This window comes from Thunnus thynnus, chromosome 16 (genome assembly GCF_963924715.1).
Source record: "Thunnus thynnus chromosome 16, fThuThy2.1, whole genome shotgun sequence".
NCBI lineage: Eukaryota > Metazoa > Chordata > Actinopteri > Scombriformes > Scombridae > Thunnus > Thunnus thynnus.
This window is the reverse complement of record NC_089532.1, coordinates 10653956-10678701: the sequence shown is the minus strand read 5'-3', so window position 1 is coordinate 10678701 and position 24746 is coordinate 10653956. Positions and strand designations below refer to the sequence as shown.

At 40.7% G+C, this 24746-nt stretch overlaps 3 protein-coding genes across 3 annotated transcripts; 1 reads left to right on the top strand and 2 right to left on the bottom strand.

Moving 5' to 3' along the window:
• Positions 1-557: 557 nt before the first annotated feature.
• msl2a (MSL complex subunit 2a) lies at positions 558-7171 on the top strand. The gene is made up of 3 exons (XM_067613776.1): positions 558-1595; positions 2715-4126; positions 5109-7171. Exons 1-3 carry the CDS (start codon positions 1454-1456, stop codon positions 5409-5411), a joined length of 1857 nt encoding a protein of 618 aa, XP_067469877.1. The 5' UTR covers positions 558-1453; the 3' UTR covers positions 5412-7171.
• Positions 7172-7195: 24 nt separating this feature from the next.
• LOC137199458 (tumor necrosis factor ligand superfamily member 10-like) lies at positions 7196-14017 on the bottom strand. The gene is made up of 6 exons (XM_067613777.1): positions 13705-14017; positions 12409-12552; positions 11663-11708; positions 11433-11549; positions 9772-10025; positions 7196-8740 (listed from the first exon to the last, which is right to left on the bottom strand). The coding sequence occupies exons 1-6, from the start codon at positions 13816-13818 to the stop codon at positions 8531-8533; spliced, it is 885 nt and encodes a 294-aa protein (XP_067469878.1). The 5' UTR covers positions 13819-14017; the 3' UTR covers positions 7196-8530.
• A 4349-nt stretch (positions 14018-18366) lies between these two features.
• Positions 18367-24031, bottom strand: nceh1a (neutral cholesterol ester hydrolase 1a). Its single transcript, XM_067614463.1, has 5 exons — positions 23810-24031; positions 21096-21351; positions 20727-20796; positions 20449-20620; positions 18367-20343 (listed from the first exon to the last, which is right to left on the bottom strand). Exons 1-5 carry the CDS (start codon positions 23948-23950, stop codon positions 19723-19725), a joined length of 1260 nt encoding a protein of 419 aa, XP_067470564.1. The 5' UTR covers positions 23951-24031; the 3' UTR covers positions 18367-19722.
• Positions 24032-24746: the final 715 nt, after the last annotated feature.

Sequence of the window (24746 nt, the reverse complement as noted above, 5' to 3'; positions counted from 1 at the left end):
AAACTTCCCACATGGTTTCATTTCAATGAATATTCAAATAATCCACCCTTTCACCAAAAATCAAAGATCAGAGAAAAACTCCTAAAACCAAGAACAGATTTGTGTATCAGAACTTTGTTTTTTCTTCTTTCCTCTGCCATTAATCATCTCACGACCCCTCAGCTTTATCTGGTGACCCTTTAGAGGAGATCCTGACGCTAGCTAACTGTATATAAAATAGTTCAAAGTAGCTCCACCTCCAGCAGCTACAACAGTAACATGCTGCTTATACACTGATGCCTAAGTATTAATATATAATGATGTCATATATAATAATATATCAGACGGAACCATTACTTTTACTTTAGTATTTTAATTACATTTTGCTGCTAATACTTATGTATTTATCCTAAAGTAGGATTTTTTATGGAGGACTTTTACTTATAATGGAATATTTTTTACATAGTTGTATTAGTACCTTTACTTAAGTATGCATCTGAAGACACAATGAAGGCGCCGTGAACGAATTTGAATGTGAACCTTTCGTACACTACGGTAACCAGGGTAACTAGGGGAAGTCTCGCGTGATTATAATGCCTGGTCGAGAGGGGTTGATGCGAGGAAAAGTGGAAAATCGAATGATTGATGCATTTGTAAAACGGCTAGTTAGCTATGTTTCGGTCGCCGCTCGCCAAGTATTACAGTAAAGCGTATCACAATCGCAGGATTTCAATTTACAGTTTGCATTTCCCTCCTTCGCGTGGGGTATAAGGAGGTTACGGTTGAATTTTCGATAGCTAATTTGGCTAGCTATGCTAATGCTAGCTGGTTAGCTTTGTTTACATCAAGTGCGCGCCTGGGATCTGTTAGCTAATTGCTAACTAAACAGATTTGTGATATTACTAGCAGTTCATCACTCACTTCGGCATCGACGAGGAGACGGTGTTGGATACTGAATGGGTCCTATGGCCAACACCGACCATCTCTCGTGTAAAGCGTTTGGCTGATGTCGTGAGCTAACGCTAGCTACATAATGCTAACCTTTTGATTATGGATCGTTTGATCATTTGACTGCACTGTTAGCTGTTGGGCAGCGTTAGAGATAATGTGGGTGATTATAAACAATGCTCTAAGTGGTCCGTATTAAAAGAAACTTTAATCGTGACCCGAAAGATCTCGTTGAACAGTAACGACTACAAACCGCTGATGCTAACTTTAGCTAGCCACCTGTCGAGCTAGCGTTGTGCGCGTTTAGAGATAACCGCTTCACTATGGTCGTTGTCTATTATTGTGTCTATTATTAATTCATATGTCTGCACTGACACACTCGGGTGACTGATTGTTGTTCCACCGGGACAGTTTATATTTCCTCCATCCACCCTGAGACTTGGCTAGCTGTAGCTCCGTCGCAGCGGGAGTCTGGATTTTTTTTTCCCCCGGGCCGTGCTTCCCTGAGGCTGCGGAGTACACCGCTATGAACCCAGTTAATGCAACCACCTTGTACGTGTCCGCCAGCCGGGCTGTACTGCAGTGTGACCCGCGGCAGCCTCACACCTTCGCAGATATGTACACACTACTACCCTTCTTTCGACAGTCTCTCGCATGCCTCGTCTGTGGTAAGCATCATGAAAACATTCGTATACCTTTATAACACATATCTATCATTGTCATGTTGTTTTGTGTCACTTCATTGCAAGACCATCATAGGTTTCCGAACCGCCAGTCGGTTTAACTTTACTGAGTGTTTCATAACCTTACTATTCATATTGACTGAAGTGTCCGTGGGCGTGCGTGTGCTCGCAGCAATTGACACGGTTTGTCGTGCTCACCACCGTGGTCTCCTTAGCAACCGAGGCTGAGCCCCAGTCATCTGTCCTCTTGTCAAGACAGATGACTCCTCTGTTGTTGTGCCTGCTGCAGAGCCATGTGTTTCCTATTCATGGTTTATTTACTCACTCAGCTTAGCCAGTGGAATATCAACACTGGCACAGCTTGCATCTAGAGCTTGGCACCAGTGACAGGATGATATATCACGATATTTCTGATCTCTGCCTATTATGCAGTTGTGTTTTTGGTGTGGTTGTCTGTGCTCTCATGCAGTAATTAACCAGAACTGTGGATTGGGTGATGTAAGCAGGAAAAATCAGTGATGTGAACATGATGGTTCAGCCGGTTGGAGTATTCTTTGGTTTATTTCAATAAAATAGAGAAAGTATGGAAAATGCCAAGATTTGAGGTATTGTTCAATTGAGCATCAATTAAAATCTCAGATGATATCATTGTCATAAATTGTGATATTGATAAAAAATGTATTGATTTCCCGTCTATGCTATATTAGTTATTTGACAGATAATTATTTGGCAACTGTTTTTATAATCGATTAATTGAAATTCAAGCAAAAACCTCTGTCACTCAGTTCTTCAATAGGGGGATTTGCTGCTTTTCTCTGCTTTATATCATCGTAAACTGAACATCTTTGTTGGACTATTGGTTGAGCAAAACAAGACCTTGAGCTCTGGGAAATTGTGATTGGCAGTTTTTAATTGTTTACAGTTAATCAAGAAAATAATCCGCAGATTAATCCATAATGAAAATGATTGTTAGTTGCAGCGTTAATAGTAATTACAGCTGGGCACAAGCTGGAAGATGTTAATGAGTCCTGCCAGTTGATTGTGCTTTAGTTGCTGTGCACAAGTACAAAGTGGATTAACAGCTGCCTCTTGTTTTTGTCTCAGGTAAACTGCTCCAGAATCCCATTTCCCCTACACATCCAGAGTGTCAGCATTATGTCTGCTTGGGCTGTAAAGGCCAGAAGATGCAGATAAGGACATCGTGCCGCAGATGTAAGGACTATTCCTGCTTCCAGGAGAACAAACAGCTCTCCTTGCTGGTGCAGTGCTACAGGAAGCTCTGCCTATATGTCACTCATTCGCCTTTGCTGAAGTCAATCAGCAGCCATGCAGGAGGGTCTCCAGAGGTTATGGCCTTGCTAGAGGAGGTGCTTATGTCACATGAAGAGGAGACAGAGACAGAGGACCCAAGCCTAGCACAGGAAGATGTGAATCCCTCTGACCCAGAGTCCCTGACCCCCACAGAGGCGCCACCTGTTCCTGCAGAGCTCTCAGCTGTACCCCAGAGCTCCTCCTCTGATCCTCCCTGTTCCAATGGACCGCAGGAATGCAATGGAGATGTACTGGAGGACCTGGATCCATCTTCTCCAGAGCTGGAAGTATGTGAGCTGGTAGAGGAGCAGCCACAGGCAGGCCTCTCTGTATCCGATACTGGTTGTGGTGGTCTGGAGCTGAGTCTGTCCACTGGACCTTTAGCCCCAACTCCAGGCACTGTGTGCTCACTCAGGGATGGGGAATCTAGCAGCAGGGAGCTGGAGGAGGGGGAGGTGTTGCTCCTTAGTGTGGAGGAGGTATTACAGACTTTGGATCCCCTTCAGCCCGGTAGAGATTCCCCTCATACACACCCAGAAAGGACGCACACTCACACACACATAGCCACAGACAGAGCACACGCTCAAATGTACATACAGCTGGACGCAGCTCACAACTACACACAGATTCAAACAGACAGGACTAACACAGTGGCAAGCCTTGGTGCTCACATACACACATCTTCATTCGATCCTCCTCCAAGCTCCAAGCCCCCACCAGTCCGCCTTAACCGCAAGCGATCTCGTTCAGAGAGTGACAGGGAAAAGGTGAAACCTCTTCCTATCGCCTCCATCCTGCAGGGCTCCTCCTCTCATGTACACACTCCAAACCCCTCTCATACACTGCACACTCAACCGCCCACACCCTCCTTAACTGTACCAGCACACACATACTCATCCCTTCCCAATGGAGCACCTCCCAAGCCCAGTCGCCCTGCACCAAACCACAGTAAAGGTGCGAGGAAGCACGTCGATCCGGGCCCTAAGAAGCCCCATGCGAAGGCCCGCAGCAGTGGAGGCTCCAAGAACAAGGACCGGAGCAAAGACCAGCGATTGATGTCAGGCTGTCTGGTGCCTCCAGCACCTGTCAGGCCTCCATATAAGAAGCCAGTGGAGAAGAAAGGCTGCAAGTGTGGCAGGGCCACCCAGAATCCCTCAGTGCTGACCTGCAGGGGGCAACGGTGTCCCTGTTACTCAAACCGCAAGGTGAGACTATGACCATTGCATGAATGACATTTTTGGATTCAGCTTTTTTTTTCCCCCCACAATCATAATTGCAGAAAAATAAGTGTTATTAGATGAATTGATTCCCCTTTACAAAAGTACTGATAATGGCTTAAGATGTGACACAGTGGTTGCACAGGTGAAATATTCACATTATAATGACAGAAAGCAAAAGTTTGTTTAATCAGCACTTCAAGTGTAATGGCATCATGTGATGTGATTGGCTGTAGATTATTGTTACATTGTTATTGTCTTTGTTAGGATTTCTGCATTGTCATGGTTATTTTAATTTGGGCTGCAACTTATGATTTTCATTGTCAATGAATCTGTGGATTATTTTCTCGATTTAAACGAGTAGTCGTTAGGTCTATAAAATGTCCAAAAATGGTGAAAAATGTCGATCACCGTTTCCCAAAGCCCAAGATGACAAATGTCTTCTTTTGCCCCAACCAACAGTCCACAACCCAAAGATATTCAGTTTACTATTATAAAGGGCTAAATAACCCCAGAAAATATTCACATTTGAGAGGCTGGAATTAGTGAATTTGGACATTTTTTCTTAAAAAAATGACTGAAAGCGATTAATCAATTATCAAAATAGTTGGTGATTTATTATCTGTCCATCGACTAATCAACAAGTCATTGCAGCTCTAGTTTTAACATGTACCAGTTTCTTGTGGCAAGCAATGGAATCAGTAAATCTCGGAAGAGGCAGTGTCAGACCACCTGAATCCGTAAACAAAAAACTCCCACCTTTGATTCACGGTATCTAGAAACTGTCTGTCACTGTATTTACAAGTTCAAATGGAATTCCTTACTGAAGGCAAAATTTTTAAGAACAAACGTCTTCACGAACATTAAGGTACTTGTGGTGAGATCAGAAATCATTTTACAGGTTTTATGTGACATTGTTGTGATGCAAATAGACTTATGTTCCTCACCCGTTCTGCGTCATCTTTTTCAGGCATGCTTGGATTGTATCTGCCGAGGTTGCCAGAACTCCTACATGGCCAACGGTGAGAAGAAGCTAGAGGCCTTTGCCGTGCCAGAGAAAGCCTTGGAGCAGACGCGGCTCACACTCGGCATCAACCTCACCAGCATCACGGCAGCCGCGGCGCTCCGCAACCCGGCGACCACCAGCATCCGCGCGAACACCCTCCTCAACGTCGCCACAGCAACGGGAACCCCTGTAACCACGGCCTTCCTGTCTCCCAGCCCTCCGCAAGAGCCCAACTACGAGGACAGCCTGGAGCTGCTGATCGGATGAGAGGCTGGGACTCCAAAAAAACAAAACAAAAACAAAAACAGACAGCTCGGTGCTGATTGAATGTGACGGCTGATCATTGTTTCTGTCAGACAAACCTGTACCTTTCCCCTCACAGGGGAGGCATTCTAAAGGCAGCTATGGGTCTGTCCTGTCCTATAATCTGCTCTTCTTCTGTGTTGGAAAATGCTGAGTAGTAAGACTAGCATGGGTGTGCCAAAGCCTCCTGTATTGTGCCTGTGTGCCAGTGTGTGTTGTTGCCTGTCTGTAGTTAAACACCTATACCCGGTTCCAAGGTTGTTCTGTATTTCAGAGGTGCTTTTTTGTTCATAGACCACAGTCATACTGTAAGAGGCAATAGGAACCCATACCAGGTTTTGTGTTTGGTAGTGTGTGCGCACAATTATAGATTCAAGTGTATGTGTGTGTATGTATGTATGTATGTGTGATTTCTGGACTATATTTGGTGCATAACGACAGCAAAAACATCATATCGCAGTCACCTGTTACAGCATTTTCCATGTTTGAGTATTACTCCATGTATGTTTTAGAAATGCTTAATCGGTGTCAGGACGACCCTTACTAATCCTTAACCCCGTATGTTCTCACACCTTAATTGTGAACGAATCTCGTGACTAATCTGTGGAGAAGTTGTGTCTCACACAAGACTGTATGCCTTTTTCTATCTCGACTCGCTCAATCGAAGTACTGTTGGCTGTTAATGAATTTGTCTTAATGAACTTGACTGATGCAGGCATTGTACAGGCAGCAAGATAATGTCAAAGCACTTGGCTGGATCCACGGTTTCAATGTAAGTGTGTGTGTGTGTGTGTGTGTGTGTGTGTGTGTGTGTGTCTCTGTCTGTCTGTGAGTGAGTGAGAGGGAGTGTATGCGCCCGCTGAGATTTGTCGTAATGTCAGTGGGCAGGCGGATGGTGGGTTGTAAGCACTTAGTCTGATTGATTGGCCAAATTACAACTGAAACCATTCTTGGTTACCATAGCAATAGGAGCACCAACAAGGAGCCTCCCAGCTCTCGTGCACACACGCAGTTGTTTACAGTATTGCCATTTATAGACTATAACTGACTTGTCTTCAAAAATATTACACCGTTATGTTTTGATTATGGGGTTGTACATGACTGTATGTGTGTGTGTGTTTAGATAAACTGAAGCCATAGGTTGTCAGTGTGCATTTTTCTCCTCCCCAAGTTGTAGTGTCCCGACTGATTAGAGACCAACTCAGAGACTATTTTTGATACCAAGTTTTCAGATTTGGTACCACTGTCTGTTTTTTTTTTGTTTGTTGTTTTTTTTTTTTTTTTTTTTTTTTTTACATTTGTGTTTTGGTTAAAGCACCTTGAAGCCCTCCTATAACTCAAGAGGCTGTGTATTGTCTGTGTTTTGTGTTTACTGTCTCAGCTGTAACTACAACATGTTTGTCAGTCCAGTCATGGTGACCAAAAAAAGAGACTGAAGAAGAGAGAGCGAGAGGACTCAGGCTGACCAAACAAACACCTTGGTTCTCCACTCATAGGCCAGGAAGTAGCAGGTGGATTACAATATGATCTATCTTCCTGCGTGTGTTTCAAAAAATGTATTTCTTTTGGGCATTACTTGAACCCTGATTAGTTTTTGGTATTGTTTTTTTTTATGTAAAAACTCTTGTTTGAGGAGTGACTCTTATTATTGCTGAAACATTCACTGCCATAATATGGAAACATGTAATACAACATGAATTAAATGATAGTTTTTTACTTTTTCAGTTTTGTGTCTTTTTGTGTAGAGGGGGAACCTGACTCAAGTTTGCTTTAAAATCTTCACATTTAATTTATTTGGCATTTTTACCACAACTGTGCAAACATACTTAGCAAAGCAGTAGATGGAGATTTGTAGTTGTAATTTACAGACAACATGTTCCTTAAGAATATGGTACAAATATTAAAACTTTCTCACCACAAGGTCAACTTAGTTGTTCTTGAGTTTTCAATCATATCGCACAATCTTCCTCAGCAGATGGGAGTTGGCCGAGAAATATATGTGACTTTTCATCCGCATCGGCTCAAAAGTGAAGTTTGAAAGTTTATTCTTGACCTTGGAAACAGTAGTTGACAAAAACAGTTTCACCACAGGGCGACTGGGTACGCTCCAACTGCAGAGGAGGATCGTGGAATATGATCGAAATCTCCAGAAACGCTACTGAGAAGTACTACTACTTGCGCGTTTGCAGATCAACAAGAGCAAACTTTTGAAACTTAAGGTACAAATATTGTTAAGCCCTGAAAAACGTGACTATATAAATGTGCATCACACTGAAGTCCAACCGAAATTAGTTCAAAACGGGGCCTGGGAACAGTTAGAAATGTCCCCTGTGTGAACTAATTTGACATCATAAGTATCAGAAAATATCTGAAGTGTAAATGTGTCAGAAAACACTAAAAACTCACATTAATACCAGATCAGTGCCTCTCTTAAAGGCCACAGGACATCAAAGATCTGTATCACACCACACATTCAAGACATTAAACCACATGTACTGTAAACATAAAAGACGCTTCATTCATAATAACATCTTAAATCTTGTCTCGTGGCATTTTTTATACATATTTTTTTCATAAAAGTGTCATGTGTCCAACACCACTGTCATTTCCTGCAAACTCAACTGTTGACTGTTTGACCTGCAGGCAAAACAACTCTGGAACTCAATAGAAGTCATTCAAACACGAGAGCACAACAGCTGTGCTCTGAAAGCACCACTTAATCCGGGGTTGCTCCGTCTTACTCTGTATTCTGTTTGCCAGCCTTAAAAACAGAATTAATATCCTGGGTCAGGTTTAACTATGACCAATTATTTTGTCACTTCTGGAGTAAATTCACACCAAATGGCTCTACCTCCTTGCCATTTTGGGTGATTGAGAGTCTGCCACTGCAGCTCAGTTTGATCATAACCCTGCAGCTTCATGGCCCTGAAGAAGTTCCTTTGCACTCCTCACAGTCCGTTCTTCTGCTGTCCCGTACCCTCAGACATATTATCAAGCAAACCCCTGACATTCGGGTCCACCTCTGTCGATGTCTTTTTCAAATCAGCCCAGTCTAGGACACCTCTATGTGAGCTTCTCTCCCTTTAGCCCACCAGGAAGGCCCCGAAGTAGCTGGCTCTCCCGTCCATCTCCATGGCGCTGGCATTGCTAACGGTGATGAAAAGGCGGTCGGCAGGCTGTAGAAACGCGGTACCGGCCTGATGCAGAGAGAAGAGGCCGGGCTCCTGACCCCGAGGCCAGCAGGCGCTCCGGGATGATTTCATCAGCAGGATGGGAACTGTATAGGAACTCATCTGTGGACAACAACACAAAAACAACAAGATCAAAACTTGTATGAACAGAAGGTTACACGGCATGATGCATTACCAAAACCTGGATTACACCTGCCCTGGGGCCTCAGGACCCTCAGGGGGACTGAAGTTCTCTATGTGGCAGTTAGTTAAAATCTAGTTGTAAGACCTTCATTGTTTAAGTTCATATTGCCCTTACATGGGGCATATTCCTATATAAATCTGTGCTTAATAAAGTTACCACAAACTAATTACTAAGTAAGATGTACACGATGCACAATGAGAGTTAAAGCATTAATCTGGCCCTGTGAATGTTGTATTAGCATATAACATTATGTTATAAAGATTATATTTTTCTGATAATATCTGAAATGAATATCTTCATTTCTGAATATCGGTGCACTCAAGGACGCTCTGAGATTTGAGTGTTTGTTTGCATTAATGAGCTGAGCTGTCACAATATGCAAACAATGTTCTGTGCTATATTCCATACTACATGCTAGTTCTGAGCAGGTTTTAAGAATTTAGTGGAAAAGTGACAAAATTAAGTATACTTAAAAATGCCAGTTTGCATACTAAATCTGCTTGATTATTGAGTGTGCTGTTGATGGACACTATTGTACCACAATACAATGCACAAGTTGAATGGAGGAGCTTACAGTTGCAAAACATTCAAATAAATTACACATCTTGTATCCACTTTTCTTTTCCTACTAAATTGGAAAGTACATTTAATTCTTGTATACATATTGCAGAACTGCTATTAACTTAATATAGTACATACTATATACTATTTGTATGTGGTATTAAATTGGGACACAGCTATGTGTGGAATTGCGAAAAGGACTATAAAACCATGGTCACTTCTTGGATCGTTGCAGCCTTTCTGGGATGCAAAAGTGTCCTTGAACACAGTTTTAAAACAGTCCTTGCTCATTCATAACTGTAATTAAAACAAACAAAATCTAAGAAATCTCTCTCAAGCACATTATAATTCCAGGTACTGTCCTATAATAAGATGCACAAAGACTAACCTTTTTGTAGATATACTGAAGAAGCTGCGCTCCTTCCTCCTCTTTCATGTCCCCCGCCTCACCCTTTGCCTCCACCTCTGTCTCTCCCACGGAAGAGAGTCTGAAGTAAGTCTGTGCATAGATGTAATAGAGGCCTGCTCTGGGAACCAGCAGCTCTCCTCCCTTCAGCTCCATATTTTCTAAGAAGGACAGACCTCTCTGGCCTTCCCACGCTCGGATGCGCTCCCCCAGGTAGCCCCTGCTGCTCCGCGAGCCTGCAACAGCACATATGCACATATGTATACACTCGTATAAGCACAGACACACAAGAGTTGAGGCCTTTCACCATGATGTAATATAAATCACTAGAGATGTGTTTAAACTGTCACTGCTTGTCAAATAAAAAACAAATGTTAAAGAAATGTACGGTCTGTAAATAATGCTTACAGATGTGCTCACAGACCAACAAGTTCCTCTCCAATATGTGCTGGTGCTGAGAAAAAATCTCTATTTTTAATTTCTACCATGTTTTTTTTTAAGTTGAGTTACTACAACCACATGTTAAAAAGCACCAGAAGATGAGATCCAGCCACCCAGAGTGGTGTGTGTGTGTGGAAAGAAACTATCAACCTTCCAGATTTATGATATTTAAAAATATGTTCCTTGTGGACAACAAAATCCTTAAAGCTACTACAGTATGAGTAGAGTGAGAATTTTGTTGACTTTGGCGCCCCCAGTGTTAGTATAAAAAAAGACACTGTGACCCCATTGTTCCTCACAGATCCAACACACAGATAAATGGTTCAGCCCCTTCATCAACGTACAATAGACTGTACAAATTTGAATCTAACTTTTCCACAAAAAAAAACTTATTAGAGCAATAAAGTCACATAGTAGCTTCAAGGAGAGTAAAATCAAATAACGATTGGCTGGTTGGAAACTTTTATATAGCAAAATACATCAAAAACTAATGAAATAAAATGATTGAGCAAGTTTATATAGTAAAAACAAACGTTCCTGCTTGATACTTGAATACTTCATGAACTGAGATGCCTTTTCCTCACTGTTACAGATGTGTATTTTCTTTAAATTTGGTGATAGAATAGACTTTCAAGTAAAATATATGAGAACTAGGACTAGGAGCGTCCTGATTGTTGTATGGTCTGTTATGAATACAATATAGCTGTCATGTCTTCCACTTCCAGTGCCCCTCTCTCCCCTCTTTTCCCCTGCTTCTCTGTACTGTCTACTGTCAAATAAAAATTCTGTTAAAATAATCTTATTGCATGAAAACTGTATTATATATGGACTGCCATACGCCTGAAACGTCTATATGTATTTTTCTGCTTATTTGCTGAATAAGCATAACTGAGACACTGACAGGCAGAAACTGTGGGACCCTCCAGGTTGTGAGAAGAATAAAGAGCAGCTGCATATCTGCAGGTCCCAACAGAAAGGTAGGTATGAAGACATTTCTGAATCTAATAGCAGCCTGGGACGCCTCGAAGCACATTCCTCACCTCTGGCCCTGGAAAGGTGGCTGCTTACTTATATGAGTGTTGTGATGAGGTGTCAAGAGAATCACAATTCTTATGTTACGGCTATCAATTATGCTTACAAAAACAACTTCATGTGTGTCCTGCGGTCACATTTACTTCTAAACTACATTAAAATATCTTCACCCTCTGCTACTGGAGGCTCTGTGGAGGAGACGACACCGGTCACGTGGGCTGCGACTTTGGGAAGAGGGACTCCTGGGACCCCAGGGTTTAGGATAGGCAGCACTCCTGTCAGCTTATCTGTGGCAACACAGAAAGATGGATAAGAAACACAAGCAAGACATTTTTAGTGGAAAAAGTCATACTTATGCCCATTAGTAGTAATTGATAGTCAATGCGGGCTTTGTTCTTACTTCTCATAGCAGTGGATATCTCCTTCTGGAATCTGTCTGTCATCGTCTGAACGAAAAAACACCCGAGAGAGAGAGAAACAGAGATAAGGAAAAGAGAGGATGTGTCTTCTCCACTTCTGTTTTTGTGCCTTTTAGGGAATTATAAGAATCTTAAATCTTAAATTAACAATATTAATAGGTCACTGGGGAATCATGTCATCCTCACTCTGGGACTATAAATATGTCCACTGTTGACCCATAACTGCACTATTCCCCTTTGTGTGGGCCTGTTTTATTTAGAGTTGATGGTGAGAGGAATGGTGAGATGCATCATTTTTCCCCAGTGGCTCCTGAACAAATGTATGTAATGTATAAACAAATAATAAGTATATAATGAGCACATTTTTCTAAAAATATTGCAACACTGTAGGAAAAAAAAATGACTTGAAAATTGGCAGTGGTTTCTGAAATATGGTCAGAACAAATATCAGACTGCTTTGTTTTTGCAAAGGGCCTTTTCACACAGAAGATATTTTGATATGTCACAGGTGTAAATAATAAAATGAATGATGGCTGAATTCTATTTAGGTGCTTCAGTTTTAGGTTCCTGGTATTGTGAATGCGGACTCGCTGTCACACTCATTGTCATTGCTTACTACACCTGTGGTTTTCCGACTATGACAAAGTCAAAATGTCTACTGTGAAAAAAGCCTAATAGTATATACACAAATTGAAGTTATATTTAAAAAAAAAACAAAAACAAAAACCTTTTCAATGTGGTAGTGGAGCTGTTGCGTGACTTGCCAGCAGGGGTCACTCTTCTTGTCCTCGGCTGTTGAATCTTCGTACTCGAAGCGCATATTTGCGTTCATCAGACAGGACACGCTGCTCCGAGAGAAGCTCTCCTGCATCTGTCAATATAAAAAGAAGTTAAAACTACTGACACTAAAGATTGTTTTCATTATTAATTAACCTGCTAATTATTTTCTCGATTAATCGATGGATATATCAACACATATGCTCAGTAAGAAACAATAGGTCATGCTTTTTAATGATTTTAGTACAGCAGTGGGACCAATATTCACTGTAAAGAACAATATCATATCATGTATCATCATTATAATGAAAACAAAACCAAAATGTTCAATACATATATTAATCAGGACAAATTTGAAAAGTACACACAAAACATTCATTATCAAAACAATATAGTCTCTTGGTTATTACAGTAAGCAAAATATAGTAATAGAGTTTGAGCCAATAAACACATTTATATGCAGTTAAAATGGTCACAGGTGAGCAGCTGGGCGTTTAATTGAGACCATCAGCCAATCAGAGGTCAGGAGCAGCTCCATCAGCGTTGTGAAGAGGTATTAGCAACTTTTTTTCTGGCCTTGTCATAATATCTGCTCAAGTCTGAAATATGTTGTTTTTGGGTGTCACAACCCCCTGACTCCTGACCAGCCTCATTTCCTCCGATTGTTTTCTGTTATCTACTTTCCCAACTTTCACCTCTCTCATTGTCCAGAGAGGGGCAGAAAATTCCTGCATGGTGAAGTGGGACTTTTACACCACATGTCATTAAATATTTAGTATTTCAAAATATGTCTCCAGAAATGATCCTCTGTTGAAAAAGAGAGTATATTGCAGTACAAGTTTGGCTATTTCATGATATATTTTATCTGATAAATGGCGCTACTAGATCTTTCTTCACTCTTCCAACAGTTACATACAATACAGTACACTTTTTTGTATGAAATGTGTCACATAAATAAGGTTTTATTACTATTATTAATATTACTTATTATCTATGGTTGTAATTTCTCAGTTCAGGACGGTACTATTTGTCATGTCTCATGCCTATAATCCTATGGAGACTCTTAAAATTGTGTCACTGGTGTGGTATCCCTCTGAAATTAATGGTGGATCATTAGAAAGCTCTGAACTATAAGTAAAGTAAACATGACAATATGAGTCATAGCTCCTCTTCCCCCAGCTAATTTGATGCACCCACTATGTGTTAGATCTGTTTGATTAAAGGGGAAAACAAAAGTTTATCTTACCGTGTTCAGGACTTTGTTGAAATACATAAAACTGACGGCAACTGCGATGGTCTGGAGGAGGACTGCTGCGAGTATGATGAGCCCCAGACCCTGGAGAGACATAGAAATTGCCATATCGCAGTGTGTGAAAAGCACCCAAATAAGTCCCGGAGAGCAAGAAGGTACTTTCAGCGGCAGGCTGGACAAGTCAGATCAAGCTCTGCTGCATTTCTACTGAAGTGAGAGAGAGAGAGAGAGAGAGAGAGAGAGAGAGAGAGAGAGAGAGAGAGAGAGCAACAGTTTGAGAGAGAGCAACAGTTTGCAGGTAGGTGGAGCACAGTTTCGAGGGTTACAACAGCCTCAAGATGTCACTCTTTGCTGCACATGCATTTTCAGGCCGCCTTCAAATCCGGTCGGAAATGTGGAAACTGCGAGCTGAGCGACAAACCAAGTGACCAATAGAAGAGTTGTGTTGGCCCCATGGGTTGCAGAGATATGACATTAGATGACAACAATGCATGAAAAGGTGATGCCAATATGATGTGACGTATTTTGTGAAACTTTAACAGGACATGATAGGCTAGGGTATCATATATGATGATTTATTTATGGATTACAGACATAAAATAGCTTACCCCAAGGGATAACATGTTTAAGTGGACCAATTGGACATATGGAATATAAATACACATTTCTTGTAGAATAGAAGATTTCATCTTGCATTTAAAATGTCATATACATATATAACAAAACTCGATTATGATAAATAATAAGAAGAAGAAAAGAAAAAAACGAAACACTGAAACAATTGCTAGTTCACATGTTGAGCAAACTTTTAGTTTCCCATCCTTTAAAGTAGGACTGAACTGAGAACTTTCTTGAACATTTATTTATAACTTCTTTTTAAGTACGACGGTGTAATTGTGTGCAGCAGATGTAGAAGTCTTTTTTATTTGAAATTGTTTACTCCCTGATGCAGCTCACCTTAGCTTTGTTGCACTTGAATCATCAGTGTTCAAACATCAGCCATAATTTATTACTGGGTCCATTTAGTTTTTATCTCCAGCCAAAAGCACTTCAATGCATTACAAATTGTTTTTTATGACTTTCACTTTATTAGTTTGTTAGATGAGGCTTTTAGAGAGAACATGGAGGCCCCGGATGGAAACAATCAGTGGTAAAGGGAGATGCTGTTTATCTGTTCAAAACGATAGTTTTACCAATTTTTGTAAAACTTATAAATTGTTCTCTTGCTGGTTAATGAACAGCAGCTGCAGATCAATTTAATTAATGTACAACTAACACTGTGTAATACTTTACTGTACGCCTGAGGTGCATTTTCTCCTCTTGATTCATGGATTGCAGATCAAAGTACCTCTGAATGTGTTGTCATATAACACCAAAAGAATGTGCGATGAGTCAACAAAATTAAATTGAGTGGAGCAGATGAACAGCATCACTGCATGAATGTTTGGGTATCAGTGCAATGATGATTACGGATCATCAGCATTTTAAAGTAAGATGAGAAAAGGCCTTTTTTTTCCTTCTCTTTCCTGCTATTGTGCAGTGATCTGAGAGAATGCTAGCCGATTAGTGCCAAATGACCCGCCATTGTTAGGGCTTTGGTGTAGCCCCGAGTAGTATTGTCACAGGGGAGTTATTCAATCTGCAGAGTTTAACCTTGAGTGGTTCCTGCGCTTTCATTCCTTCACCTCAAACCGCCGCTCCCATTGTCAGTGCGAGGAAGAGAGAGTGGAGCTGAAGGAGTTCACGGCTCCTGAAGCTACATGGCTCTCCTAACAATCAGGACCTCCATGTATACCACATTCACACCGGCGCACATGTAGCGATGATGTTCACACAGTTATGCACATGCACCATAAATTTCATAGTACGGAAGTAGAGCCAAATAAATCTGAAAATGTCGTTGGAAGTGTAAATGCGTACAATGGCAAAGGAAGATATGTATTTAATTTGTTTCCTTCACTGATTAAAATCCAAACATGCGGAAGACAAAGTGATAAGTTGTTCCTGTGCTCCTTTAAGTGATTTAATTCCCAGGCTTGTCAGAGAGAAGGAGGGGAGAAGGTGAGTGATATCTGAAGACTGTCTGGCCTCGGGCAGGGAAGATAACACCCTGAGAGACATGCCTGTCTACAGTCCCATGGCAAACAGAGAGAGAGTGTTTGTGGAATTGTGTGTGTGTGTGTGTGTGTGTGTGTGTAAATGCAGTGACAACTAACTAAAGAATGTTTTAACATTTTCTTCTGCCTTTTTCCACTCATGCCGGTGACCTTTGACCTCTGTTGGACACGTCTACATGCAGCAGACTTGCTTTAATCCTCCGCTGTTTCAAAGCTTGAAGGAACAGACAATTTAGGAAATAAACTTTTAAGCTTTGTTGCTTAAAGTCAAATCAAGTAATTTTTTATTTCTATAGCCCAACATTACAAATCACAAATTTGCTTCTGGGGGCTTTCCAGTCTGTATAGCAGTGTAATATCCTCTATCCTTCTGCTGTTTTCTGTGGGTTTCCACACAAAATTTCATTGTATTGCATAATATGCCAGTAAAATGTCTCATGTCCTTAGACCCTAAATTCAGAGGAAAGCTTTAATGAAGAAATTGTGAGAAAGAAACCACAGGAAAAGCAGCAGAGGTGGAGTCCCTCCTCCAGGACTGACAGATGTGCAATAGATGTGTGTACAGAATAGACCAGGTAGCAAAATTACAGAAATACAGCATAGACAAACAGGATGACAAAAGTTATACATAGATTGATCACATATATGAAGAATCTGGGGCTACCGCCTGCAGCGGTGCACCTGGGAACAGGGGGAAACCCCTAGCTTGCCAAAGAGTAAAAACTACAGGTTGTGGTTTTATGGTGGATTATATATTGGACTATTTGTTAGGTGGGAGTAGTGATTTCCTGAAGTCTCTGTTGGTTGCTTGACAACCTCACTGTGACAAGACACCAGGAAGTCACTGCTCCCAGCAAGGAAAATAGTCCCACGAATAATTAATTAGTTAACTTTAGAGGTGCTTTTAACTGTTTCCCCCTTGCCTCCAGTCTTTATGCTAAGCTAAGCTAACTGGCTTCTAGATATGGAAGTGCTATTAATCTTCTCAGCTAACTCTCATCAAGAAATCCAATAAGCATATTTCCCTAACATCCCTTTAAATCCCTCGGCTAACACCGAAATCATTGAAAACGTATGTCTCTCCGTAAGGAACGCTGTGAAACTATTAGACACAGTGACTCAGAACAAAGTATTTTCCAAACCCCAAATCTGAAATCAGTTACAAAAACAATTGGAAACAGGAAAGCATTAAGAGAGCTGCTGCCTCTCTGGAAATGAAAGCCGTTTTCCCCCGAAGCACAGAGCTTGAATGATACCCAGAAGACATGTAATGGATTTAAAGGACAGATCACGCTCCATGCACCCCCTCCTCTCTCCCTTCTTCTCTCTCCTCCACTCCCTCTTCTCCCTCCCCTGAGGCTTCTCCTCCCAACGTTCCTCCTGGTAAAGTCATGGAATCTCCCTAAATTCCCGTCTGAGCACTACAGCTGTTCATTGTCTTACTTATAAAACAAAGACTGGTGCTACGGCAGCACAATTCATGCAGACAGTTGCCAATGACTTAAGTGTGTCAGTGGAAGGGTGTTTTCCCTGATCGGAAACTACTGTATCTGAATGTGGGAGCGCTGAAACAGGATGATGCAATACACACAGGTTAGCATTTATCTGACAAATCCCTATCAATTCTATCATCTGTTATTTTGGCCTTGTTTCTTTTTTGAGCTCATTTTAATTCTACTTTAAGGTGAAAATTAGGGTTAGACTACAAATAGAGTCAGGATTAAGGTTAGGCATGCACTTTTGGGGGTTAGACTTGAGTTTAAAGTCAGGTTTAGGTATTAGGAAAGAACACATGGTCTTAACAAATATTGCATTACATGATTTATAAGTGTGTGTGTTAGATTTAGACCGTAGAAGTTTTGTGCTTGTCTCAAACCACTAGAGGGGAGTGTTGCATTGATAATTAGTGCAACAGGAGTTTCTTGACCCAGATATGCATTCCCTCTCTCTGGTGCAAAACAAAAGCATGTCTGATCTTTAAAATGATTGAAATCTGTTGCATATGAGAGCCTTCATTCATGCCTTTCAGGTACATTCAGATATCTGTTTTATTAGAGAATGAAAAGCTTTTTTTTTTCTCCTTATTGATGAATGTATCTGTGCTGTGATAAGTGTGATTAGGAATATTTGACATACAATATGAAATGAGAAATGTCACTTCAGTCACACAACTTCTAGTTAAAGGTACAACTTTCACACCTTTGTTATGAAGGTTGTTACAAGGCATTCTGGGAAACAGGAACTTCACTAAAGAGACAGATTGATGCTGAAAACTACAACAAATAAAAAACACCTGAGGACAAAATAAGAATTAGCACTTTTCAAAGACCATAGATCACATATTTGTATATATTTTAATGAATCTCTCTCTTATCTTTCTCTTCTCTTGCCTTTTTAAAAAAAATAATAATCCTGTGTTGCTGTGCATGTGACAATAAAAGCTCTTGAATCTCTTGAATAGGCTGATGATGTACAACACTAAAAGTCTCTGTGGGTGGACCACCTTTGTGTTGAGCAACTTATAAAAAACAAATTGCACTTTATGAGTTTGACATCATGTTTTTTATTGACATCCATTCGTTCCTTCATAAATCACAACATCGGGCAGAACAGAGACTCACAGGAAATTTATATCCCGTGTGAAATGTTCAAAAGAACTAAAGGTGAAATCATTTGTACCTCTGCAGATGATTAATTATACTTTCTGTATCTGAGAAAACCAGATGGGCATAATCAGATATATTAGAAGTACCAACAATGTATATAATAAATGTTATGAACCTTAAGGGAATAATGCTTCTTATTACTGATTGTCAGATGCCAGAGTCATTTGTGAGGGAAGACATGTTTCATGTTTTTTTTAAATACAGGGAGCACAAGATGTTGAATGAACACAAAAACAGTTGAATACTGTCCACAAGAAAAGGAATCAATTTGTTTGTATCTTAACAAAGCAGTGTGCCATGATTTCTTTTGGAAATTTATTCTTTTTTTGGTTAGAGTATTTATAATATTTATTCTGCATGTCCAACAGGAGCATCAGCTTTGTGTTACTGTCAGATTCAAGAAGTGCTTCCTCCGTTGTTTTTTAAACAAAAATTGAGTTTTGATTGCTTGTTCCGTGCTCCTGTGTTTAACTCTCTGGCATCCATGACGAACACACACGCACACATCCAGCCTGAGTACACAAAAGAAAAATATAGCACGAACACTCTTCTTCCTTTCAATAACACTGAATACTGTACACTCTTAAAACTGCTAGATTGCATCACAACTTATTTTAACTTAATTTACTTAACTTAAGTTTTAGTTAAATAAATTAAGCACTTCAACAATGGTAAGGCATTGTTTATTTGTGGAGTATTATAGAAAAACATGACTAGTTGGGTCTATAAATCACTGTGCTGCAAACTGTTTAATGAGTTCATGAGTTTATAACTTATAATACTTTTATTCTAAAAGTTACGTATAAAACCAATTACAATCCTTGTGACATACAGTATACTACTCGTGTGTTTGTGGTGCGGGGAGGAATCGGTGGATTTGGTGCCTCCTGAAGCTGCTTGTATTAAACTTGCATCAAGTATTTTTGTTAGCAGATCACAGTGTTAGCTATGTTAACATACGGTATTTGCCCTTCTCCACTGCCAGCAGAAAGATAACTGCTAGCAGAACTAAAAGATTCTTCTAATAATCATGTAAACTTGAAACGTACCCATATGGACTTTGTTTATCTACAGAAACATGAGGGCCCTGAGCTTAGATCTTACATGTTTATATAAAGAGCAGATGTACAAGCCCTTAGCGAGTCTATGATTCACAAAGCAAGAGATAGTGCATCAGTGGCACACATGCGTGCACCCATTAAGACACTTACACAAACACATACACACTTCTATAAGTTGTTCTGCAGCCAGTTGAGGTAACCCCTGAGCGCCCTCTTCCCCACATCAAATTCCAGCGGCCACTGTATAAAGCTGAAACATCCGTGGAACCCGTCCTCGTAGTGGTCGCTGGTAACCGTCACTCCTGCATCCTGTAAGCGCCGTGCATACATCAGGCCATCATCCCTCAACACGTCGTACTCGCATGTCAGGATGTATGCTCGCGGGCCTTTAGCCAAAACCTCCAGCCCCGCCAGCAGCGGTGCCGCCCGTACATCCAGCAACCCCGGGACCTCCTTCACAACCCCCTGTGACTCCTTTTCCACGACGAGAGGCTTGTAGTTCTTCTTGTATTTCGGGGCCAGGAGGACAGACCAATCTAGCCGTGCCCTAAGCTCTGGGGTGATGATTGAATGGTGTAAAGAGCTGTGGTTGTTCACCAGCAACTGGGACTGCAGGGACAGGTCAGCATTGAGGTACTGCAGCCAGAACCGGACCATGAGGGGCCGGTAGAGGATGGGTATGTTTTGGTTCTGAATATAAGAAGGTGTGTTGAAGTCCAGAGCCTGGAGCACTGGATAGATCAAAGCCTGGACACTGAATTTCACGCTCATACTGTCATCAATGGAAACCTGGGAAAATAAAGACACACATGAAGCCTTGTATCTTCATGTCTTGCTTTGCAGTATATTTACTATATTTACATTGTTACACACATCCCTAGCTTATGTGTTTACCTCCTGAGCAACTGCTGCAGCCAGGTTTCCCCCTGCACTGTCCCCAGACACGGCCACACGCTCAGGGTCGATGGTATATCTGGCCAGAACCTCTGGAGATAAGAAGTGCTTGGCAGCCGCGAGGCAGTCTAAATACGGCACCGGAAAGTGCACCTCAGGATATAGACGATACCTACACAGACAGGTTGCAACTGATGTTTAGAAATCTTCACAGTGTGTGGCATAATTTCTTGTTTACTTGTTGAAACAGAGAATGAGTGTTGCAAGATTAGACTTACTCAACAGAGACCACAACGGTGTTGAGCTCGTCAGACACCATCCGGTTGATGGCATCATATGACCCCTTCTCTGAGGAGTGTGAAAAAGTTAAATGAGCAAAAAATCTACAGATTTTGGAAGACTTAATATCTTAATGTTCTGTTGTTGTATTTTTAAGAGACAAAAGCTCACAAATTAGCCTTTTTCCGACTGAATACAAGGGTAAGGGTAAAAATAACAACGGAACTGATGAGAAATGATAGTAATATTGTGCAACTGACACTGTGTGTGTGAAAAAAAAAGATGTTTATGGTCTCAAACCATTTACTTCACATTTTTTCCTGACTTTCAGTGTATCTTCTTAAATCTGCAGTAACACCTGTACTCACTGGCACTGCCGAGAGCCCAGCCCCCTCCGTGGAAAAACATCAACCCTCTCCTCAGGTGGCCCTCCCCTCCAGCCGGGGGCTCGTAAACACGCACTGGGATGCCAGCGAAATCGATGTCGCTGACTTTCACTCCGGGCATAACCCCTCCGCCGGACTCAGAGCCGAGAAACCTCTTCATGACGCCCTCGAAGCCCTCTGTGGATTGTCTGATTGATGTGATGTAATGGTCAAAGCCCAGCCAATGCTTCAGAGAGGCCTGAGGACAATAAGACACAAGACTTTTTAAAGCAAAGAGTGAAAGAGAGAATGCATTTATCTAATGGCAGTGACTTGAGACACAGAAAATACTGTCTCACCCAGTCACCTCTGTCCTCCTGCACTGTATCTTACTGATGTGTCTGAGTGTGTCTGCCCTTCTCCCCAGAAACATCTTAGAGTGTCCCAACACTAAGGTTCAGCCAAGGCCGGAGGACGCAGCTGGCACAGCAGGGCTGAAAAACCAGCCAACTACTAAACCGAGACATGATGGCCTTCAGAAAGATTTTTAAAAAGGTTTTATTATCATTTCATTAAGTTAATTGTACCACTGCGGCAAGATTATATGAGTTCTGAATTCCATTTAGGGATGTACCGATCCAACTTTTTCTCTCCTGATACCAATTCTCAACCTCAACTCAAGGTATCTGCTCGACTGAGTACCGATCTTCTACCTGTGCTGTCTTTTAGTGAACGAAAAATTATTTTACACTCTGGTGGAGAATAAAGTTGTATTCCATTATCAAAAATATATTTTACACTAGTAGGATTTTAAAAGTACTTCATCATATGTAAACACATTCTTGTGCGTAATGTCAGCAGCAAAAAAACAATTTATCTCAGTGTAGTTTAAAAACATTTCAGCATCTTCCCCTACATCACGCTAAAACTAGACGCTGCGAACAGTTTGAAATGTTGGAAGACAATGCAATTAAGTCAAATATTTAAAGAAAGGTGGCAGACTGAATGATCTGCTTCATAAACAAGTGAAATGATCTCCTCTCAGTGGATTTTTCCACTTGCTTTTGTGAAAGTAAGACACAGTGAAAAATTAAATGATGTGTATCAACAATGTTATCTTAAGTAGCACATAAATCAGAAACCTCCCTCAGCCAGTGTGACAATAAGACAAGGCGAGGCAAGTTTATTTACACAGCACCATTCAGACACAAGGCAATTCAAAGTGTGTTCAAAGGGCATAGAAATACACTGGAGATAAGACATTAACAAAACATTAAGGTTGAATTTAAAAGACATTAAAACAAGAAGACAAAAAGATGTTAAAATTGCATGTAAAAGCAAATAAATAATTAAAGATTACAAAGAAGTTTAATTTATTGGAAAGCTGCAGTAAACAATAATGTTTTAAGCCCTGATTTAAATGAGTTGACAGTTTCAGCAGACTTCGGGTATTCAGGAAGCTTGTTGCACAGGTGGGGAGCATTAAAGCTGCTTCACCTTGTGTGGTTTTGATCCTGGGAACACTGAGTAGACCTGTCCTAGATGACCCGAGGTGTCTGGATGCTTTTTAACATACAAGTAAATCAGAAATGTATTTGGGCCTGAGACCATTTAGTGCTTCACAGACTAGTAATAAGATTTTAAAATCTATCCTTTGACACACAGGGAGCAAGTGCGGTGATTAAAAGACCGGTGTAATGTGCTCTATTCTCTTGGTGTTATTGAGGTCTCTGGCAGCAGCGTTCTGGATTAGCTGCAGCTGTCTGATTGATTTTTTGCTACGACCTGTGAAGACACCATTAGTATTTGCTAATACCTATTTGCAAAGACCTAAGATGTTTTTTTGCTAAGACGTGTGAAGACACCATTACCACAGCTACCACCATTACCCCATTTATAAGTAACCGATACCATGGCTGTTGGCCTACAGTGCCACTTTCAAAATGTAGAACGAAGGTGAAGGTGAACAGTTCATTGTCCTTACACAGGCCCAGAATAAAAAGCTCTCCCCGACGGCTACGTTGCACCAGTTTAGTACTGAGACACACAGCCTGACAGTTTCAAAATCAGACTGTTGAATGACTCTTTCACAACGTTTACACATTTCACCCTGCCATCACTAATGAGCCCTAATCAAGTATGAAAAGATACCCTTTTATCTGGTAAAGAGAAGTACTGTGAACTACACATCATTTAAATCCATAACTGTACATGATGTTCAATCATTTCAGGACATGATGTGCTTTAGAGTTTTGATTTTACAACTCAGCATTTCATATAATCTGATCTAAAATTACTACTGAGCCTCATCAATAAAGACACTAGTATATTAAAATGTGGCTTTTCTGGGTTAACATAATTCAACACATGGCTTTTGTATGTAGGGTCAAAGTACATATTTGCACTGGGTATGTTATTGTGTTGAAGGCTCAGAGGTGTGTCTTTTATCAATGCCACTATCAGTTTTTCTTAACTGTGCAGATATGCAAACATGCAGTGCGTGCAAAAAACAACAACAAAAAAACAAAAAACTATTGTAATTAACTGCTAATAATCATATTTGACGTTATTTAAGGAACAAATAATGAACACAGAGATGCTTAAAAAAGATTTTATGTAGCATAGATCCACATAGCTGCAGCTGCACACCTGCTGCAGGCATCCCACGCACATCTGCTTATGTTTTAGATATAACGCACTAAAAAACCAGCTCTTACCAGGTGCATCGCTGCTCGGAATCCACCATCCAGCAGCATCAACTTCCAAGGCTCCTGGATGGCATCAGGTAGCGGGATGTAAACGTAATAGGCAACCGCCACCGTTAGTGACACTGTAACAACAACCGGTAGCAGCCTCATCTTGTCTCTGACAGCTCCAGTGTCTCTGACTGATCAGCTGACACAAAGATGACCGAGTAGCTGATACTGTCTGATTTGTCACTGAGTGGCACTGGGAGGGCCAATCAGGCTCCAGAGTTAGCACCCAAGACAATTACTTTATAGGACCGATAAGAATTAAAAACTTCCGTTGAAAATCTTCAAAATAAACCCTTTATTATGGGCCTGTGATGTGGAAAGGTTGTTTGATTAATTAATTGTTTGTTTGACCCTCATCCCTCCAACGTATTTAACATACAACCCCAAGAATAAACTACTTTAAGAAACAACCATCATAACAAAATGTTATTAAATTTATTTCTTCTCAAAACAATATTAATTAATATCATCTGGGGGAAAAAACAGATTATTATTATTATTATTTTAGGAAAGTTACAGTTAATTTTCATATTGTGACCATATTGTGACAAAAATATAGACTTTTATTTAATACAAATTGCAGTTTTTTCCAAGTACAATCTTTCCACAAAGCCTTCAAAATGTCTGACAGAGTGCCCCTGGGACCCCAATACATTGGTATTTTTAAAAAGCACTAATTGAAACAGAAACAGAAAACAATGATATGAAGTCATTGGGAACAAATTGATTGACAAAGTGATAAAAAACTGGAACGATTGAATAAAGCACCTGAGATATGACAAAGAGTATAATACCTCTGGGGTAGGATTGAGGTTAATTAATTGTTCGATTCGTTAGGACCAAAGCTTTGGATATTTTGGACCAAATGAATTCAGGTTAGTTTTAAGAAGAAAAAAAA